Consider the following 19,791-nt stretch of genomic DNA (forward strand, 5'->3'; position numbering starts at 1 on the left):
CTTGGTATTGTCGGCTTTAAAATTCTATATCTTGGTTTTTTTGTCTTTTGAGCCTTTTCATTTGTCCTTAGGAGTTTTTTTGAAATAATTGTCAGTAGCTGCAAAGGAGTCCATCATATGAGTGTACCATAATTTAACACAGGTATTCCTGGTTTCTGTGTTAAGTTGTCTTAATTCTTTTTCTGTTTTACATGGTGTGATAATGGACATCTTAATCCATAAATACTTGTTTGTACCTTTGACTATTTCCTTAGGACAAATTCCTAAAGGTAAAATTCCTGGGCCAAAGGTTACAAACATTTTAAGAACCTTGTTTCATATTTCCAAATTATTTTCTAAGAGGAGTATTATTTTCTTCTCCTACCAGAAGTTTGAGAGCATTTGTCTCTTGCTCATCTCCACCACCATTGGAGATTATCCTTTGTTTTTTAATCTTAGAAGTTTGATAGATGAAAATTCCATAACCATGTTTTTTGAAATTAATGTTGTGGTGACTTACAGATCCTCTCTTGATACCATGGCTAGGGACAGAGTCATTCAGGTAGTAAGTAGTTCTGACCCACTGTCTGTGTCTCTCAGTCTCTCTTTTAACAGAGATTGTTTCTTGTGGCTGTATCCGAGTTTCCCTTTGACTAATTCTTCTTCCTGTCCAGGAATGACACTGTGCGCTTTGCTTTGGATGTCCTGGCTATTCTCACTGTTGTGCCAAAAATTCAGCTCCAGTTGGCAGAATCAGTGGATGTACTGGATGAGGCTGGCTCCACCGTCTCCACTGTAGGTAGGTTGTACCTTGCCATTTTTGTCATTGCGTGGTTTTAATTTGTTTTCCTCTGCCATTCTGGTTGTGGTTACTTAACTGACCTAATTTTGCAGTATTAGAACAGAAGGTAGCAAAGGAGGGTATCCTTTAAGTTCTTTTAAGTCATGCCATCAGTTTCAAATAAGGGAGTTCATGTTAGTGAACTCAGGTTTTCTGGGTGGTACAGGCATTTTTGCTATAATAGTACAAGTGCATTCCTGAAAACCTTGCACTCTGCAGAGTGTTATGCTAAAAATAGAATTTATAAGAAAAATGGGTTGGGGCAGATAGCAAAAAACTTAAGAAACTCAAAATGAGTAATTGGCAAGTAGCACAAATGAATAAGTTATTGTATACAAAAACAAAAGGAAAAAACCCTTTATTAAGATCAGGGCTGATGAGGGCTGCTGCTAAGGTGAGCATGCAAGTTGTGTGAGTGGCTGTGGGCCCTAGAGTGTGCGCTACCCTGGGGAGAAAGCCTGAGGCTTAGCCACTTGTTTTTAAGTTTCTTCATATGTAGGAGAAAGGGTTTCTGCTGCCACTGTAGCAGCCAGGCTGAGGACTTTTTCTTTCCTGCTGGAAGTTTTTATTTATTCCCACTGTTTTCACTTTCCTTACCTAGGAAAGATTGTATATGAACCTTGGTGACTTCCACATAATACTGACATCATCCCATATTTAAAAACTGCATATGAGGTATTCTGTCATAAAGATACATTGTAGTAGAACTGACTGCATTTATACAAACTATTCCTTACACTTAAGTCCATGGGGTCGCAAGAGTCAGACTTGACTGAGCGACTGAAGTGAGCTGAAGAGAAAACTGCTACACTTTACAAAAAATTAATTATTTACTTTAATTGGAGGCTCATTACTTTACAATACTGTAGTGGTTTTTGGATACAATGAATAGAACTGTAAATTTTGATTCTGAAATAACCATTGAAGTTGGCCATTAGTGTTATGAGGAATAATATAAAAAAATTTTTCCCCCTATAGGTATCAGCATTATTTTGGGCGTGGCTGAGGGTGAGTTCTTTATTCATGATGCTGAAATTCAGAAGTCAGCACTTCAGATTATCATCAATTGTGTGTGTGGTCCGGATAACAGAATTTCTAGTATTGGCAAGTTTATCTCTGGAACGCCTCGGAGGAAGCTGCCTCAGACACCCAAAAGCAGTGAGCACACTCTGGCCAAGATGTGGAACGTGGTGCAGTCCAACAATGGCATCAAGGTGCTTCTGTCCTTACTGTCTGTCAAGATGCCCATCACAGACGCAGACCAGATCCGGGCCTTAGCCTGCAAGGCCCTGGTGGGCCTGTCTCGCAGTAGCACTGTGCGGCAGATCATCAGCAAACTGCCCCTTTTCAGCAGCTGCCAGATCCAGCAGCTGATGAAAGAGCCTGTGCTGCAGGACAAGCGCAGTGACCACGTCAAGTTCTGCAAGTACGCCGCTGAGCTCATTGAACGGGTGTCAGGAAAGCCGCTTCTCATCGGCACCGATGTGTCCCTGGCACGTCTGCAGAAAGCCGACGTTGTAGCCCAGTCACGGATCTCCTTTCCTGAGAAAGAGCTGCTTCTACTGATCCGAAACCATCTCATTTCTAAAGGGCTTGGGGAGACAGCCACTGTGCTGACTAAAGAGGCTGACCTGCCCATGACTGCTGCCTCCCATTCTTCTGCCTTCACCCCAGTCACTGCTGCTGCTTCTCCTGTTTCCCTTCCCCGCACCCCTCGCATCGCCAATGGCATTGCAACTCGACTGGGTAGCCATGCTGCTGTGGGTACCTCTGCCCCTTCTGCCCCCGCTGCTCATCCTCAGCCGCGGGTCCCCCAGGGTTCACTAGCTCTGCCTGGTCCATCTCATGCAGGCAACTCCCCTGTGATTGGTAGGATCTGTTTTATCAGAGAGAGGCCATCACCCTGCAATGGCAGGAAAATCAGAGTGTTGCGGCAGAAGTCGGACCATGGCGCCTACAGCCAGAGCCCAGCCATAAAAAAGCAGCTGGACAGACACCTTCCCTCCCCGCCTACGCTGGACAGTATCATCACAGAATATCTTAGAGAGCAGCATGCTCGCTGCAAGAACCCAGTTGCCACCTGCCCACCCTTCTCTCTCTTTACTCCTCACCAGTGTCCTGAGCCAAAACAGAGGCGACAAGCGCCAATAAACTTTACCTCAAGGCTAAACCGCAGGGCATCATTTCCAAAGTATGGAGGGGTGGATGGCGGGTGCTTTGATAGGCACCTTATCTTTAGCAGGTAAGGAGAGGTTACCTCACTCCCTGGGAATTGGAATGATTTTTCTGTTTAATTCAGAGTATGTGGGCAGTATCAGCGTAAAGTAATAACTCCAGAAAACCATTTGTTGGCCTGAAATATCAGGAATTATCATTTTGTGTGAATACCTGAGTGATGTGACTATACCCCCTTTTGTCAAGGGGAACCCAGGGGTTCCTTGTATAATTACTGGCAATATAAGATACTCTGTTCTTACATTAGTGTGTTTTCTAGAACCCATGCAACACTCTGTCCCTGATGAGGCTCTCAAGTTTGTCCTTATGCTGGTCCAAGTTGTTACCTCTTCTGATTCCTTAAAAATTTTACATTGGGGCTTCCCTGGTGGTCCAGTAGGTAAGACTCCATGCTCTCAATGCAGGGGGCCTGGGTTCAATCCCTGGTCAGAGAACTAGATCCCACATGCTGCAACTAAGAGATCACATGCCACAACTAAGATCCAGCACAGCCGAATAAATATTTTTTAAAAAATCTTACATACAAGTCATGGGATCTCAGGTTTTTCACATGGGAATTTTTGTTATTGTTAACATTTTTAAGTGAAGGTCCGGTTTTCTCTCTTAAAATGAAGATGAACCACTGACGGTCACTGATAATTTGGAAGAACCCAATTGAAACAAATGCTGTTTTTCTTTCTGTCCTTCTAACAAAGTTTTGTTTTTCTGAGTCTTTGCATGTTCTGTGTCTTTGACTCTCTTTTGTTTGTTCAGGTTCCGTCCTATTTCAGTGTTCCGGGAAGCCAACGAGGATGAGAGTGGCCTAACCTGCTGTGCGTTCTCCGCACGCGAGCGCTTCCTGATGCTGGGCACCTGCACCGGGCAGTTGAAGCTCTACAACGTGTTCAGTGGGCAGGAGGAGGCCAGCTATAACTGTCACAACTCAGCCATCACACACCTGGAGCCTTCCAGGGTAAAGCTCCCTTCCTAGGTTGTGCTCAGTCATGCTTCTAGGATAGGTTGGTGAACTGCAGGTGTGTGGGCTGACTGGTTTCCTGTATTTGTGTGGAAAGTTTTTTTGGAACACAGCCATACTCGTATGTTTATGTATTGTCCTGGCTGCTCTGTGCTACCACAGCAGAGTTGAGTATTATGGTTGCATGCAACACAGACCACGTGGCCTGCAGAACCTAAAGTATGTACTATCTGGCCCTTATGTTTTCCAGTCCTTGTTCTAAGACCTAAAGATAGATGGATAGATTTTTAATTTGCTTTGTTTAGAAACTGAGATTATATATCAACTATGACCACAAAAGTTTTTGTGTTGGAAGGAAATCTGTAAGTACTGTGAATATTTAGGAAAACAAGCATTATATGATCCCAGTGGTAGGTCATAGTCTAGTAGTACTATTTAATTCTTTATACTGGAGTATAGCTGATAAGCAATGTTGTGATAGTTTCAGGTGGACAGCAAAGGGACTCAGCCATACATATACGTGGAGCAGAGTTCCCTGTTCTATACAATATGACCTTGTTGGTTATCCATTGTAAATATAACTGTGTTATTAGTACTATTCTATGGATGAAATCAATGCTTTTGCTGTTTCTACAAGTCAAGACTGTTAAGATGACAAGGATAATTTTCCTCATTTTAAAGTGAAGGAGGTTGCTATATTTAAAATGCATAACCAACAAGGACCTACTGTATAGCACATGAAACTGTTCAGTGTTATGTGGCAGCCTGGATGGGTGGGGAGTTTGGGGGAGAAGGGGATACATGTATGTGTATGGCTGAGTCCCTTCACTGTTCACCTGAAACTATAAAAACATAGGTAATTGGCTGTACCCCAATACAAAATAAAAAATTTGAAAAAGTTATAATGGGGGAATCATAAGGAATATAGATTCAGTAAATTTGGTGATGAGCTGGGAAGAAAAATAAAGCAAGTTTATCTTTTATTGGGCTTTCTCTTTGAAAAATCTTTTTAAGAATCCTTAGCTACAGAGTCTAACAGCTGTTTTCAGTTGACTTATATTTCAGATGAGGGAGATGGAGAAATATGGCCAAATATTAAGAAAGGAGAAACCATGTTTGATATCTTTCTAAGTCTCGTCATCCCCCACCTGCCACACCCTTGAAACTGTTGTATTTTATGTTACTAGTTCAGGAGGATTAAATATTCTCAAATTTAGTTATTTTTTGTGACATAGGAGGTGCATATTACTTAAATCTTAGCATCTTCTGACCACTTCTTGATTCCTAAAAGTTTTTCTGTTTTCTTTCTAATCCAACAATATATGTTATATTTTAGAATGCTAATGAAAGATGGCATTTATGTAAACACATGATTACCCACCTTGGGCTTCCCATCTTCTTTTAGGATGGATCCTTGCTGCTGACATCAGCTACCTGGAGCCAGCCTCTGTCTGCACTTTGGGGAATGAAATCAGTATTTGATATGAAGTATGTATCTACTTTTATAATTCAGTGTCTCTGTTTTACAATTTATCCCCTCATCTGATTCTTTGACTCAGAGCCTTTTGGGGAAAAGAGGAGTGTTGTAAGTTTTATTGCTGACTTCTCTCTTCCTCATGTGTGGTACATGTTTAATAAGATTTTTTTTTTCTTGATTCCTGGGTATTCTTACCAAGTATATACATTCCCATCAGACAGCAGACCCTTCACTGATCCAGAGTGGCACATCTGTGTATTTTATCATAGTGGCGCTCTTTGCTGGGGCATATTTCAGAGGCATATGTACCCTGTTATCCATTGTTTTAACCAAGTAGTTCCCATTCATTTATTTTGAATCTGCTCGGACAAATTGATGGAGGGAATTTTCTTTTTAATCTTATGTGTACAATTTTTTCCTCTTTGGGAACTGAGAATCTTCGGGTGAGTATAGTCAGGCAAGAGGCTGAGGATCACTGTCTTTTCAGTCAGTTAGATTATTATGTCCTGAAGATCAGTTACATCAGTACTTCTGTTGTTTGTTTGTAGGCATTCCTTTACAGAAGATCATTATGTTGAGTTCAGTAAGCATTCTCAGGACCGGGTCATAGGCACGAAGGGAGACATCGCCCATGTAAGTATTTAAGAATCCACATTTTTCAGGGTGATTTGTCTGTTTATAATGAAATTTTTTGGACTGAGTCTGATTACTTAAGTCCTGTGGGCAACCAGAAATTACTCAGTGATAATTCTTTCCAGATAGAATCTAGAATTGTAATGAAGTAGTTTCAGGCTATATGGGAAAAATGTAAAAAGACTGAACAATCTTACAATTTGAGAACTGTTTCATTAGCACAGCAGATACTTTAAAACACTATGAAGTAAAGTTCCTGTCTTGGTGGATCCATATAGGGGAGACAGTAAACAAAAAGAAGCAAATGTATGGTATGTTAGGTGGTGAAGTGCTACCAAGGAAAAGAGAGCAGGGTAAGAGATAGGAAGTGCTTGGTGGTGGTGTGGGGGACTTCTTTTTCATCTAGGAAATAACTGTCAGTGATTGGATAATGTTTAAGCAATGTCTTGAAGGAAGCGTGGGCATCACGCAGATATCCTGGGGAAAGTGATCTGAGATGCAGAATGGCAAGGGAAGAGCCTATGCCTGGCAGGTGGGAGGGAGAAGGGGGAGGTGAGAGCTGAAGTCAGTGGGGGCATACCCCGTAGCCTCTTGTAGCAGTGTGTTGTTTAAGACCTTCGGCTTTTCCTGTGAATGAGATGGACACTGGAGAGTGACTAAGAAGGCACGTGATTGGATGTAAAATTCCTAAAGTGTGAGTCTGGTTTCTGTGAGAGAAGCAAGAGGAGGCTTTCCAGTTGGGAGGGTGTTGTGCCAGCTAATGTGAGAGCTGCAGTGGACCTGGGCTTGGGTGGGCGTGGGAGGCAGTGAGAAGTGACACAGCTGGGCCCTGGGCTTTGGTATATGGAGTTTGTGATTCTCTTAGACATTCAAATAGAGAATATACTAATTGAGGGTTCAGGAGAAAAGTCTGGGGTGGGAGATACAAATGTGGGAGTTGTCTACATGTTGATAGCATGAACTGTGATCTTGGATGAGATCATTAAGGAGGCTGGAGAAGAGAAGTGTGAGGACAGAGCCCTGGCTTGGGCCAGTATTTAGAAGTTGCAGTGTGAGGAGGAACTTGGGAAGGAGGACAGAACGATTGGCCAGTTAGGTAGCAGGAGACCTCAGGAAAAAGACGTGCTGTTGAAGGCACAGGAAAACTCCTGAGGAAGGATTGATGATCTGGGTCAGAAACTGCTGATAGGTTGCATAACATGAGAATTGAGGGAATTTCCTGATGGTCCAGGGGTTAAGACTCAAGGTTTTCACTGCCCAGGGCCTGGGTTCAGTCCCTGGTTGGGGAACTAAGCAATGTGGTATGACAAAAAAAGAAAGAATTGAGACATGATCTTTGAGCAACTATGTGGAGGTCATTGTTAACCATGTCAGGAGCTAGTTCTGTGCGCTGTGGTGAAAATCTGATTACAGTGGGCTCACAAGAGAATAAGAGGAGAAATGTGGAGACAGTATAGACAAGTCTTTTGACATATTTTGCTGACAAACAGAGATATGAGGGTAGTAGCGTGAGGTGGGGGGGGTATGGAGTGGCGAAGGGAGGGTTTCTCCCAAGCTAAATTTGAAAGTTTTAAAATACGTAGACAAGTTGAAGCAATAGTACCAGTAACTGCCACCTAGATTAATCAGTTTAGTATTTTGCCATTTTTTCTGTGTAAATGTGTGTGTTTTTCTGAATCATTGAAAGTAAGTTGCAAACACTGTGACGTTTTATCTCGTATCTTATAACGTGTATATCCTAGCATTAATGACATTTTATTACATAATCACTCATTATTATATATAAGAAAATTTACAGTAATTCCCAAATGCCATCTAATTTTCATCCCATACTCAGTTTTCCCGATTGTTCCTGATGTGTTTGGTTTCAAATGTTTTTGTTTTTGTTTTTTGAACCAGGATCCAGCCAAGATTCACATATTGCATTTGGTTGTTATGTCTCACTAATGTTTTAGAGCCAAGAACCATTTCTCCAGTTTTCATGACATTGACTTTTGAAGAGACCAGGCTAGTTGTCTTGTCCCATGATCTGGATTTGTTCGTTTCCTTGTGGTGTCTCCTTATTTGTTGCTCTGTTAAAAGAGGTTTTTTTTTTTTAAAGATTGGAAATATTACAGCATGTCTGTAAGCTGATGGGAAAGAGCTGGTCTCTGTATGGGTTGCACATTGTCAACTTTGGAACTTTTAGTGTTGTAGGGCACTAAAAGAGTATATTGGGAGATTTTAAGGAGAAAAGGGTATTTCACTGATCCTTCTCCAAAAAGTTACCTGTATAAGAGTATTCTCTGAGTAATGTTGGTTAGTCCACATGGAGAGTTTCTCAGTTTCAATCTTAGAAACGTTTTCTTTTTCTTGAAAGGGGGATGGAGAAGAGGGTTTTCTTAGCCCTATTGCAGTTTTACTTTTCATTTTCTTACCTGTGGGAAAAAGACTTCTCAAAAAATCTGAAATGGAACTCAAAGCACATAAACTTTGCTTGGATGGGTGTGGTCTTCCTGTTTTTTAGTTGTTTTCAATATTAGGGCTTTTATGATTTTGATGGGCTTTTGAAAAGTGTGGGGGAGATATTTTACGCAGTGTCTGTTTGAATTTGTCAGTGGACGGATCGGTCTGATTTCTCTCTTCCCACCCCTTCTTCTCTAAAGATTTATGATATTCAGACTGGCAACAAGCTGTTGACTCTGTTTAACCCAGATCTTGCCAACAACTACAAGAGGAACTGTGCCACCTTTAATCCTACAGATGATCTTGTCTTAAATGATGGCGTCCTCTGGGATGTCCGCTCTGCACAGGCCATCCACAAGTTTGACAAGTTCAACATGAACATCAGTGGCGTCTTCCATCCGAATGGGCTGGAGGTCATCATTAATACTGAGATTGTATCCTTTATGCCCCTGCCTTCCTTGCCATCTGTTATATAGCTTGTAATGCAGAAATAATTTTATCTTCCTACCAGTACCCAGTTGAAGTGCCCATACAGGTAAATAACCTGTTTTTTCTCTTTGGTTGGAAGTATTATTGAATCTCCAGTGGATTTTTACTGATATTGGTAATTATTGATGACTTTTAACTGGCTTTTTTTTTTTGTATTGGGAAGAGTGACCAGATTACTGCCTCCCTCTTCCCCTCTTGTCAGGTTGAGTTTTATCTGTCTCTGGAAGGATGCTAGTCAGAAGAGTCAAGTGAAGTGCTGTTACTGGGAGAAAGGGAGCTCCTGAGGATATCATAGATGTTCAGGCCATTCTTCAGAAATAGACATTCTATGTGCTTTTGTTTTACCTTGATCGCATTGGTTTTTTAAGTGTTAATACCTAGACGGAGGGGGAAAAGAACGTGATATTTCAGAATTTCCCTCATGAAGCTAGATAAGAAGTTTTGGGAAAAATAGTTTTCCTTGACCAATCCCCTCCTAGTGGGACCTTCGAACCTTCCATCTTTTACACACAGTTCCTGCTCTCGATCAGTGTCGCGTGGTGTTCAACCACACGGGGACAGTGATGTATGGAGGTAATAAGCTTTAGTAATACAGATAGTGACAAAATTTGTTGATGAGAATAATGTTGATTTATCGTGAAAGGCCACTGGCTTTGAAGATAAAATCTTGTCTACAAAGAAATTTTATGACTGATTACCCACGTGTATCATTATGAACTTACAGAAAAAGCTTTTCTGTCTTGCAATTTTTGTGCACCTTCAGCTGTAACAGTTCTTGGAGTCTAGATGAGAGGTTGAGGATGTTGTTTGGATATGCAAGGAAGATGCTTTGAGAGAAATTTACTACAGGGATGCTCTGAAGTCTTGGTTGTCCATTGGTATTTTCTCATTTGTGAATAGGGGATGTTTCTGATTCTAACAGTGTTTCGCTCCCCTGTCCCACTTCCCCTCCCAACTAGCTATGTTGCAGGCAGATGATGAAGATGACCTAATGGAAGAGAGGATGAAAAGCCCTTTTGGATCATCCTTCCGAACATTTAATGCAACTGACTACAAACCTATAGGTAAGTGTGAAGTGTCAGGCATTGATGATTTTGCCTTGTATTGGTGTTCCTTATTTAAGATCCTCCATTTTCTGAGAGAATTATAATTTTTCTGCTTTTGAAAAGCAGAAGAGTTATGGAAATATTTATGAACAGTCACCTTGAATTCCTTGAACAGAAAGACTGGTTTTAAGAGCACAGCAGTAGTCCAATCCTAAGTCTTGTCACATTCTGTTTTCCAGCAACGATTGATGTGAAACGGAACATTTTTGACCTGTGTACAGACACCAAAGACTGCTATCTTGCTGTCATCGAGGTAAAGGGAGCTAGAAGAAATCTCTGTTTTATTCTGATATTTAAGATCATCTTCAACTTATACTCCAGGCATTTTGTCTGAGATGTGTTTTAAAGCTGATGCATTCGTGGTGATAGACTGTGATAATCTATTCGTTTGACGGGGAGATACACAGTCTAAGAGAAGTAATAGAAAAATTCTGATAAAGAGCAGTGTGGACTGTCCCATTTCCTCTTATCCTGGACTCACTATTAGACCTTTCTCAGAGGAGTCGCTCTCTTGCTTGAGCATCCTTGGAACAGGGTTGTTCCTGGGATGATGGCCTCTCCTTTGCTGCCTAGACCTTCTCTTCATGTTTTTCTTTCCCTCTCTGAGGGTCTGTCATAGCTGAGATGTGGATGTGGGCCTTCTGAAAACTAACTTCTCCTTGTGGACTGGGTGTCCCCATTTCAGAACCAAGGCAGCATGGATGCTCTGAACATGGACACCGTGTGCAGGCTGTATGAAGTGGGCAGGCAGCGTCTGGCAGAGGATGAAGACGAAGAGGAGGACCAGGTCAGTTATCTTTGAAATTTCTTTCTGCTGAATATTGCTTGATACTATGCACTTCTGCTTTTAGCTAGAGGGTTTTTTCTTTCTTCTTTATTTTTAAAGATTTTTGCTATAGGGGTGTTTGCAACCTCTTGGCATATTCTCAAGGCCTGTCATGTGTCCTTGATCACTGAAACTCATCAGAAGAAAGCAGATTTTTGTTATTAGAAGACTGACCAGTACCTGATGGTCCCGTGAGTTCCCTTTATAGATTAATTTGCAGGTCAGCAATCTCTGACTTTGTTTTAGAGATTTCCTTGAACTCACCGTCAGAACCAGTGCCTGGTTTGGCTTCACGGTTGACAGGCCCCCATTTTCTCATTTTCAGTACACAACAGAAACGTCACTCTGCTGAGCTGTATCGCAGAAATGGCTTAACCTCTGTAAAGTTCTGGTTTGCATTTTCTCAGTTCTATGCCATAATCTGTTTCCACAGTTTAGAAGGAGCTTGCAGATAGAAAATAGTGATGTTTTTGAGAAATTAAACATGTATAAAATGTGGGTAGATAGTATCATGTCGCACAGAATCTTAGCTTTTCCTTTTTTATAGGGGATTTTAATTTATAGTCATGTTATGCTAGGTGCTTATCTGTGTCATATGTCAGTTGATGCCATTTATGAAGAGTTTCTCAAACTTCTGAGTTTCAGTAGCTCTTTCCTGTCTACTAGGCTCACACTCCACTCTTTTTTTTTTTGGCCTGATTCTGTAGACAGATCTGAGAAATATTTATTGCTGAGGGATATAAAGTTGAAAATGAATGACTGGAGTTTTACTTTCTTGTTGTAGATAATAAAATAGGTAAAATGTCTGTTTTCCAGATCTGGGATTCATTTCCGTTTTTTCTTCCACTGTGGTGGTGTTTGGTCTTGGTGCTCTATATCCTCTTTAAAGGCCACACAGGTGCCCCAAGTGAGGGCAGAGGCCACCACAGGACAAGAGGACACACACTTCCTCCTCTTTGCTCTGCCATTGCTCTCATCCTCATCCTTCGCTGGTTCTTTGGTAAATCGCGCTCAGTGCGCTTAGGGCTCATGAATAGCCTTCTGTTGGCATCCTTCCCCAGCAGCTTGTACTTCAGATTTAAAATAATTTTTAAGAGTAAAATTTTTGAAAGTGGTAATTTTAAAAGTATTTTTTTGATGCATGTCTGATACTATGGGCCGATGACGAATGTTTTTTTCTGACAGGACTTAGTACTGACTAAGCAAGGGTGATTCGTTGTGCCAGTTTGAGATTTAGGTGTGTGTTCCACTATTGGGCTTTATAGGTTCTGAGCCTCTTGAGTAAACCCTGTCACCTGGGGTCAACAAGCTAAAGCAGACTCCCCTTACAGTCCTCTCTGTGTGCTCTCTGGATCTCCCCTGTCTCTGGTAGAATGTTCCAACTTGGCTAAGTATACATTTTATTAGAGCTTAGAGATAATTCATAATCTCAAGAAACGGGTTTCTGAGCAGAGCGAGGAGAAGGAGACTTGTATGTATTGGGGTTAGTGGTCACTGTGGGGTCAGGGCAGAGCCTTCTGCATGCGTTGCTTCTTGACCCAGGGGCACCAGTGCATCCGTCTGTGGGAGGCCCTGTTAGGGGCAGTTTCCCAGCTCTGTCTTCCCCTCTCCTCACGCACAGATGAAGAGAGTCAGGATCCTTCTTGGGTACCATGGAAGTACTACTTTATAAGGCACTTTACTGAAAATGACATCCTTAGTACAAAAGTTTTGTTTTTTCTTGGATAGACTTTAGTTTTTAGAGCAGTTTTGGGTTCACAGCAAAATTGAGCAGAAGGTACAGAGTTTTCCCATAAATACCCTGTTGCTGTGTGCACAGCCTCCTCCATTAACAACATCCGACACCACAGTGGTACATTTGTTACAAGTGGTGAACCTACTTCGACACATCATTATCACCCAGAGTCCATAGATTACATTAAGGTGCAATCTTGGTGAGGACATTTTGTGGTTAGGACAAAGGTATAATGATGCTATTCCCATTGTAGTATTGTACAGAGTAGTTTCACCGCTCCAAAAATCCTCTGTGCTCCACCAATTCATTCCTCCCTCCCCCAGCCCCTGACAACCACTGATCTTTTTACTGTCTCCATAACTTTGCCTTTTCTGGGGTGTCTTATCGTTGAATCATACAGTATGTAGCCTTTTCAACTGGGCTTCTTTCAGTGAGTAATATGCACTTGTTTGTTTCATATCTTCTCATGACTTAGTAACTCATTTGATTTTAATGCTGAATAATATTCCATTGTTTGGGCGTATCACAGTTTATCTGGCATAATTTGAATAAAGTTTTGGCACTTCAGAATAGAGCTCTTGTATAACTAGACCTCAACAACAGCAGCAAATCAACACATTGTGTACCATGCGCAGGTTTTATGTAGACATCAGTTTTAAACTCCTTTGTGTAAATACCAAGGAGTGCTGTTTCTGGATTGTATGATAAAAGTATATTTAGTTTTATAAGAAACTTCCAAACCGTCTACCAAAGCAGTTGTACCATTTTACATTTCTGCCATCAGTGATGGAGAGTTCTTGTTGATCCATGTGCTCTCCTGTCTTCAGTACAGTTAGTGTTTTCCATTTTGGCCGTTTTAATAGGTATGTAGCAGTCTCACTATATACTTACTTAAAATATTAATAGACTTTTATTCCTTTAGTTGAATAATCAAAAAGTATGGTTTAACTTTTTTTTGAGTGGAAAGGAATTTAGGTCTTGGAGTTTTTTCTTTTTTTAATTGAAGTATAGTTGATTTATAACGTTGTGTTAGTGTCAGGTGGACAGTAAAGTGATTCAGTGATATTTAGTGGTATATGTATTGTATATTTATATGTATTTATATTTCTATACTTAGTGGTATATGTATTATTTATATTATTATATAATTATATTATTATATATACTGTATAAGGTTGTTTTCATTATAGGTTATTACAGTATACTGAAGATAGTTCCCTGTGCTTATACAGTAGGTCCTTGTTATTTATCTGTTTTTATATAGTAGTGTGTATCTGTTAATCCCAAATTCCTAATTCATCCCCCACCCTTTCCCCTTTGGTAATCATAAATTCGTTTTGTGTCTGTGAGTCTATTTTGTAAACGAGTTTACTTGTGTCTTTTTTTAAGATTCCACATATAAGTGATACCTAGGTTATTTATGTCTTTCTCTGACTGACTTCACTGTGTTGCTGCAGACTGCATCGTTTCATTCTTACTTTATGGCTGAGGAACACTCCATTGTATATATGTACCACGTCTTCTCTGTCCGTTCATCTTTTGACGGCCACACTCAGGTTGCTTCTGTGTCTTGGCTATAGTGCTGCTATGAGTGAACATTGGAGCACATGTATTTTTTTTTTTAATTAGAATTTTCATCTTTTCTGGATATATATCCCCAGGAGTGGGATAGGTGGATCATATGGTAACTCAATTTTTAGTTTTTAAAGGAACTTTCATGCTGTTTTCCACAGTGACTGCACCAGTTTACATTCCTACCAACAGTGTAAGAGGGTTCCCTTTTCTCCACACCCTCTTTATTGAGCATTTATTATTTGTAGACTTTTTGATGATGGCCATTCTTACCAGTGTGAGGTGGTATCTCATTGTAGTTTTGGTTTGCATTTCTCTAATACTTAGTGATATTGAGCATCTTTTTATGTGCTTATTGGCCATCTGTATGTCTTTGAAGAACTGTCTGTTAAGGTGCTCTGCTCACTTTTTGATTGGGTTGTTTTTTTGATATTGAGCTGTATGAGCTGTTTTATATATTTTGGAAATAGATCACATTGTTTGCAAGTATTTTCTCTGGGTCTGTAGGTTGTCTTTTTGTTTATGGTTTATTTTGCTGTGCAAAAAGCTTATAAATAGTTTGATTACATCCCATATTAATGCCTTTGTCTCTGATAACTCGAAGCTTTCTTGCCTCCCTCCCTTCCCTCCTCCCCTGTTCCTTTCCTTCCTTCGTTTTCGCATGGCATGTGGGATCCTAGGTTCCCAACCAGGGGATCGAACTCACAGCAGTGAAAGCACAGAGTCCTAACCACTGGACTACCAGGGAATTCCTTTTTGTGGTTTTCACTGAGTATTTCGTAGGATTCCCCTGTCTTCTTTATTAGCATATTAGTTATACTTCTGTCTTTTTTTTCCACTTTCTTTAGTGGTTACCCTAGAGGTTGTAATATACATTTACAGGTAATCCAAGTCTACTTTCAAATAACACTGTAGCTCTTCACGAGTAGTGCAAGTAACTTAGGATAACAAAATACGTAGTCCTGCTTCTTTCCTCCTGTCCCTTGTTTCATTGCTGTCATTCATTTCACTTACGTAGAAGCATGCATCATTGAATACATTGTTCGTATTACTATTTTGAACAAACGGTTATTTTGAACAGAGATCAGTTAAGAAAAATGTTTATTCTACCTGCACTTATTCCTTCTCCAGTGCTCTTCCTCCAGAGTTTTTAACCTTATCTTCCGTCTAAAAAATTTCTTTTAACATTTATTGCAAAACAAGTTTACTGGCAACAATTTCTCAGTTTCTGTTTATCTGAAAAAGTAACTCCTCTTCACTTAACGAAGCACACCTTTACTGGGTATGAACTTATAGGTTCCTGGGTTTGGTCTCTAAACATGTTTAATATTCCATTCCACTCTACTCTTGCTTTCATGGTTTTTGAGGAGATGTGGGATGTAACTTTTTGTTCCTTTATATAGGTAAGATGTTTTTTGTCTCTGGCTTATTTCAGGATTTTTTATCTTTGATTTTCTGTAATTTAAAAATGATGTGACTAGGTGTAGAGTTTGGGGGCATTTATTCTCTTCTGAGCTTCCTGGATCTTTGGTTTGGTTTCTGACCGCCATTAATTTGGGGGACATTTTCAGTCATTATTTCAAGCATTTCTTCTGTTCCTTTTTTTCCTTCTCCTAGAATTTTCATTATCTGTATGTTATGCCTTTTCTAGTTATCCACAGTTGTTATTGGATATTCTGTTCAGTGTTTTTCACTTTGTTATCTTTCGAGTTTTGGTGGTGTCTATTGAGATATCCTGATGCTCCGAGATTCTCTTCTTCGCAGTGTCCATCCACTAATAAAGCCCATCAAAGGCATTCTTCACTTCTGTCACAGTGTTTTTGATTGCTAGCATTTCTTTTTGGTTCTTTCTTAGAATTTCCATTCTCAGCTTCTGTTGTCCGTCTGTTGTTGCATGCTGTCTACTTAACCCATTAGAGAACCCTTAGCTTCTTAACCATAGATGTTTTAAATTCCTGGTCTGTTCATCCCTCCCATATCTGAGTCTGTTTCTGATGCTTACTTACATTATCTGTTTAAACTTTTTTTTTTTCTTTTAGTATGTCTTATAAGTTTTCTTGATAGCTGGACATGATGTGCTGGATAAAAAAACTATTGTTGGCCTTTAGTAATGTGGTGGTAAGATGTGGAGGAACGAAAGCATTTTATGGTCTTATAAGTAGTCTTTGAATAAGTCTCTACCTCTGTACTGTGACCTTTACACATCTGTTTCTTCCACTTTGTTTTGGTAGTACAGATGGCTGGAGTGGGCTGGAATTGGGTATTTCTCTTCCCCCCAGCAGATCAGGCTCTGGGTAGATAGTTTCTCCTGAGGGCCACCCTCCTTAGGAAGAGCAGAATTCTGATGTATTTCATGTTATTTTTCCCCTTCCCCCTGCCAGAGGCACAAGGGAATTTTTCTCTTAACATTCACCCTGAGAACCAGGTCAAGCTCCTGGAGGTAAAACCCATAATATCTTTCATTGCTCAGAACTGTCTTCAGCCACTGGTCATTTCTGGTTCGGGTTTTCCTACCTTCCCACTGGTTCCTGTGGAGGTTTGTGTTTCTGGGTTTATGCTGTGGCAAGTTGTAATTCTCTGTATTTGCCTGTTGGTCCTTCCGATTTTAGGGGCTGTGGTTTGCCCTGTCACTCCACTTCTTTGTCAAATTTTAAGAGTTACTAATTTTTTTAGTTTGTTCAGCTTTTTACTTGTTAAAGTGGAGTGGCAACTTCAGGCTTCTAATATGCCTAGAAACCAGAAGCAGTAGTATATAGGCTTTTAAATGGTGAATTTATTTTAAAGGACGATTAGGCTCCAGAGTTTAAACCACTTCACCAAATGCAGCCAGGAAATCCCTATTATAGAAAGGTTTCTGGTAATGCTTTCTGGCTGCATGCCTGTCCTTGGTGTCATGGATGAGAGGGTCCTGCAGTGTTTAAACCTCAGTGAGTTATGAGAGTTGGGTGAAAGGGAGAGGTCTTCACATGAATACTTGAGACCTTGAGTTTATTTGTGACATGGATCTTCATGTTTTCTTGATTGCAGCAGTATTTAACTTGTACGTGTTGCTAGTATTTCTTGGTACCAGAGCTTGCAAGTGGTATTAGCTGTTCCAAATGTTGTGTGGTTGCTTTGAGTCAGGGTTTTAATAGTGCCTGGTCTTTTATTCTTGTGGCCTTTTGCTTCTTAGACGCCACCTTCCATAATGCATGTTCTTTTCCACTTTCAGCTGTCGTGGATCAGGATGTAATTTATTCTTGAGTAGGTACAGAAGGTGGTGTTTTCAAGCTGTAGTTGGTGTATTAGTATCCCTGTTGGTACAGATGGCTGCAGACTAACGTTATTGTTCATTCATCACTACCCCCATCACTGTAGATCACTACACATAGCAGTTTTGTCTCAAGCTTCCTGGATTTTACATGTTAAACTGTAAGTGTGCAGCAAAAACTGGGTTTATCTGAAGTTACTTATCAATACCATTATCCCTGCTCTTCCACGTCCTTGCAGTTTACAAAGCAGTGGGCAACAGACTTCTTTAGGAGCTTTCTGGTGGGTCCTTGTGATTCCTGGTGTCTGTGTTTGAGGAGGTCAAGAAAAGAGAAGCTAGGTATTGTGGATGCTGGGGGGCTGTTACTGGGATTGGCCTCATTCTTGCAGAGGTGGAGTGATAGATGAGAAGCGAATCTTGGGTGGCAGGGTGTGGAAGCAAGAGATCACCACAGAGAACACTTAAGGTGTTCAGATTTCTCATCACCTCCTCCATGTATCAGGTTGATTATTTTTTTTAACTCATTTTCCTTTGTTTCATCTGATTTTAAAACTGGAGACTTCATTTTCATATGTCATTTGCTATTCAAAATTTTGTCCTAGTCCAGATATCTGCTCTTAGGTCTTCTCAGATGTTCCAGGTATGACTTACATGGCTCAGGGGTGCAGGCATCCGTGACTGGCACCTTTGAATTTGCCTTTTCACCTTAGCAAAATAAACTTAGAAGCCTGAATGGTCAGCTGCTGTGGGCTAACATGATCCAGCATAAGGTGCCTATACAAATGGTTTCTATTGATTGAAAAAGCTTTACTGATATAATTTACATACCATAAAAATGGTTGTCTTTTGCCTTTATGTTTAAATAGGGTTGGAGATTAACAAAGGATGAACTGTACCACTGTGTTGCTGAATTAAAACATGTAAATATTTGATTCCTGAGGCAGTTAGTTTGCCAGTCTTCAGGCATTTGATGAAAGCAGAGATAAGCCTAGTCACTTGCTAAAACTCGTATCATCCAATGTTGGTATGTGTGTTGTTTTTTTAAAAAAAATCAATTCTGTCAACTTTGATGTTGGCTTTCAGGAAAATTATAAAACCAAGGATTGGAATTGATCATTGTTCCTAGATTTTGAAAAGCCAAGACATTTCAACTAATTATAGTTAATCTTAAATTTCTTTAACAAAAAAAAACAAGGGAATAATGCTTTCTTTGCTCCACTCCATTTTGGAATCTGGGACACACTGTGTGCTGTGCTTCCTGTGTGTTCTCCACTGCCTAGAAGCGGATGGTAAGAGCCTTTACTGATTATACACGTGCTGTAAGCTTGGTCAGGGGTTCTTGAAAAGCTCCCCCCACCCACCCTAAGAAATTTAAAATGGAGGTGAATTAGATTCTGCTGATGAGGAGAGAAAAACACAAGCATTTATGATCCTGAAGTGAATCTATAGCCTTTAAGGATTGTTAACACCAAGAACAAGTGTCAGAAGAAGTTTAAATTTTGCAAATATGACACGTTGACATGTCAGGACAGTAGGCTTAGGTTTTAATTGCATTTTTAAAAAAGCAATCCTAGTTTTTACATAAACAGTTTTTGAAGTATGACCAGAGATTGGGCTTTCTAAGAGATTGGTTATATTTTTGAAGGCAGTATAGGCTAAAAGCTTTCTCTTGAAAAATAGACATCTACTTAAGAAGAATGTTGAATGGTCTAGAAACAAATGCTGCACTAATTAAAAACCCATACAAAGTCTTAGAGAGCAAGGCAGCTTGGGAGTAGGACGGCAGGCCGGTGGTGGTTCCTGTGGAGGAGGACCGTGGGGATATGGTGGGTCCACTTCCATACTCGTGCATTAAAGCCAGTGGTGCAATATCACAGTCACATGAGGTTTTTTGGTTTCCCAGTGCATATAAATGTTATGCTTACACTGTACTATGTCTATTGATAGTGTGCATTGTGTCTAAAAAAAACCAGTGTACACAGCTTAATTTATTTTATTGGCAAAAAATGCTTACCATCATCTGAGCCTTTAGTAAGTAGTAGTTGTAACATCAAAGCTCAATGAATGACAGGTCTCTATAATCAATATAATAATGAAAAAGTTTGAAATTCTGAGAATTACAAAATGTGGCACGAGACATGAAGTGAGCAAATGCTGTTAGAAAAATAGTGCTGATAGATTTGCTCGACACAGGGTTGCTTCAAACTGGCAATTTGTTTTAAAAAATGAAGAAACCACAGTATCTACA

The 19,791-nt window shown here is 40.2% G+C and overlaps 1 protein-coding gene across 47 annotated transcripts in view; it reads left to right on the forward strand.

The window, feature by feature from the left end:
- DCAF1 (DDB1 and CUL4 associated factor 1) overlaps positions 1–19,791 on the forward strand; it is a 98,757-nt gene that overhangs the window by 69,170 nt on the left and 9,796 nt on the right. For 34 of the 47 annotated variants that reach the window (XR_014064059.1, XR_014064063.1, XR_014064065.1 and 31 more), the window contains 10 exons: positions 654–778; positions 1,799–3,062; positions 3,809–4,007; positions 5,416–5,498; positions 6,036–6,120; positions 8,766–8,999; positions 9,534–9,627; positions 10,014–10,118; positions 10,340–10,413; positions 10,846–10,947. Coding sequence is in view for 26 of the 47 variants with exons in the window: in XM_081525220.1 (XP_081381346.1) it covers positions 654–778; positions 1,799–3,062; positions 3,809–4,007; positions 5,416–5,498; positions 6,036–6,120; positions 8,766–8,999; positions 9,534–9,627; positions 10,014–10,118; positions 10,340–10,413; positions 10,846–10,947 (2,365 nt within the window). In the remaining 21 variants the exon portion in view is untranslated. The remainder of the gene's footprint in view (positions 1–653; positions 779–1,798; positions 3,063–3,808; positions 4,008–5,415; positions 5,499–6,035; positions 6,121–8,765; positions 9,000–9,533; positions 9,628–10,013; positions 10,119–10,339; positions 10,414–10,845; positions 10,948–19,791) is intronic. The other 13 variants (XR_014064070.1, XR_014064069.1, XR_014064068.1 and 10 more) reach the window with 2 other exon arrangements.

This window comes from Giraffa tippelskirchi, chromosome 9 (genome assembly GCF_054371585.1).
Source record: "Giraffa tippelskirchi isolate mGirTip1 chromosome 9, T2T-mGirTip1v1.2.pri, whole genome shotgun sequence".
In the NCBI taxonomy this organism is placed as follows: domain Eukaryota; kingdom Metazoa; phylum Chordata; class Mammalia; order Artiodactyla; family Giraffidae; genus Giraffa; species Giraffa tippelskirchi.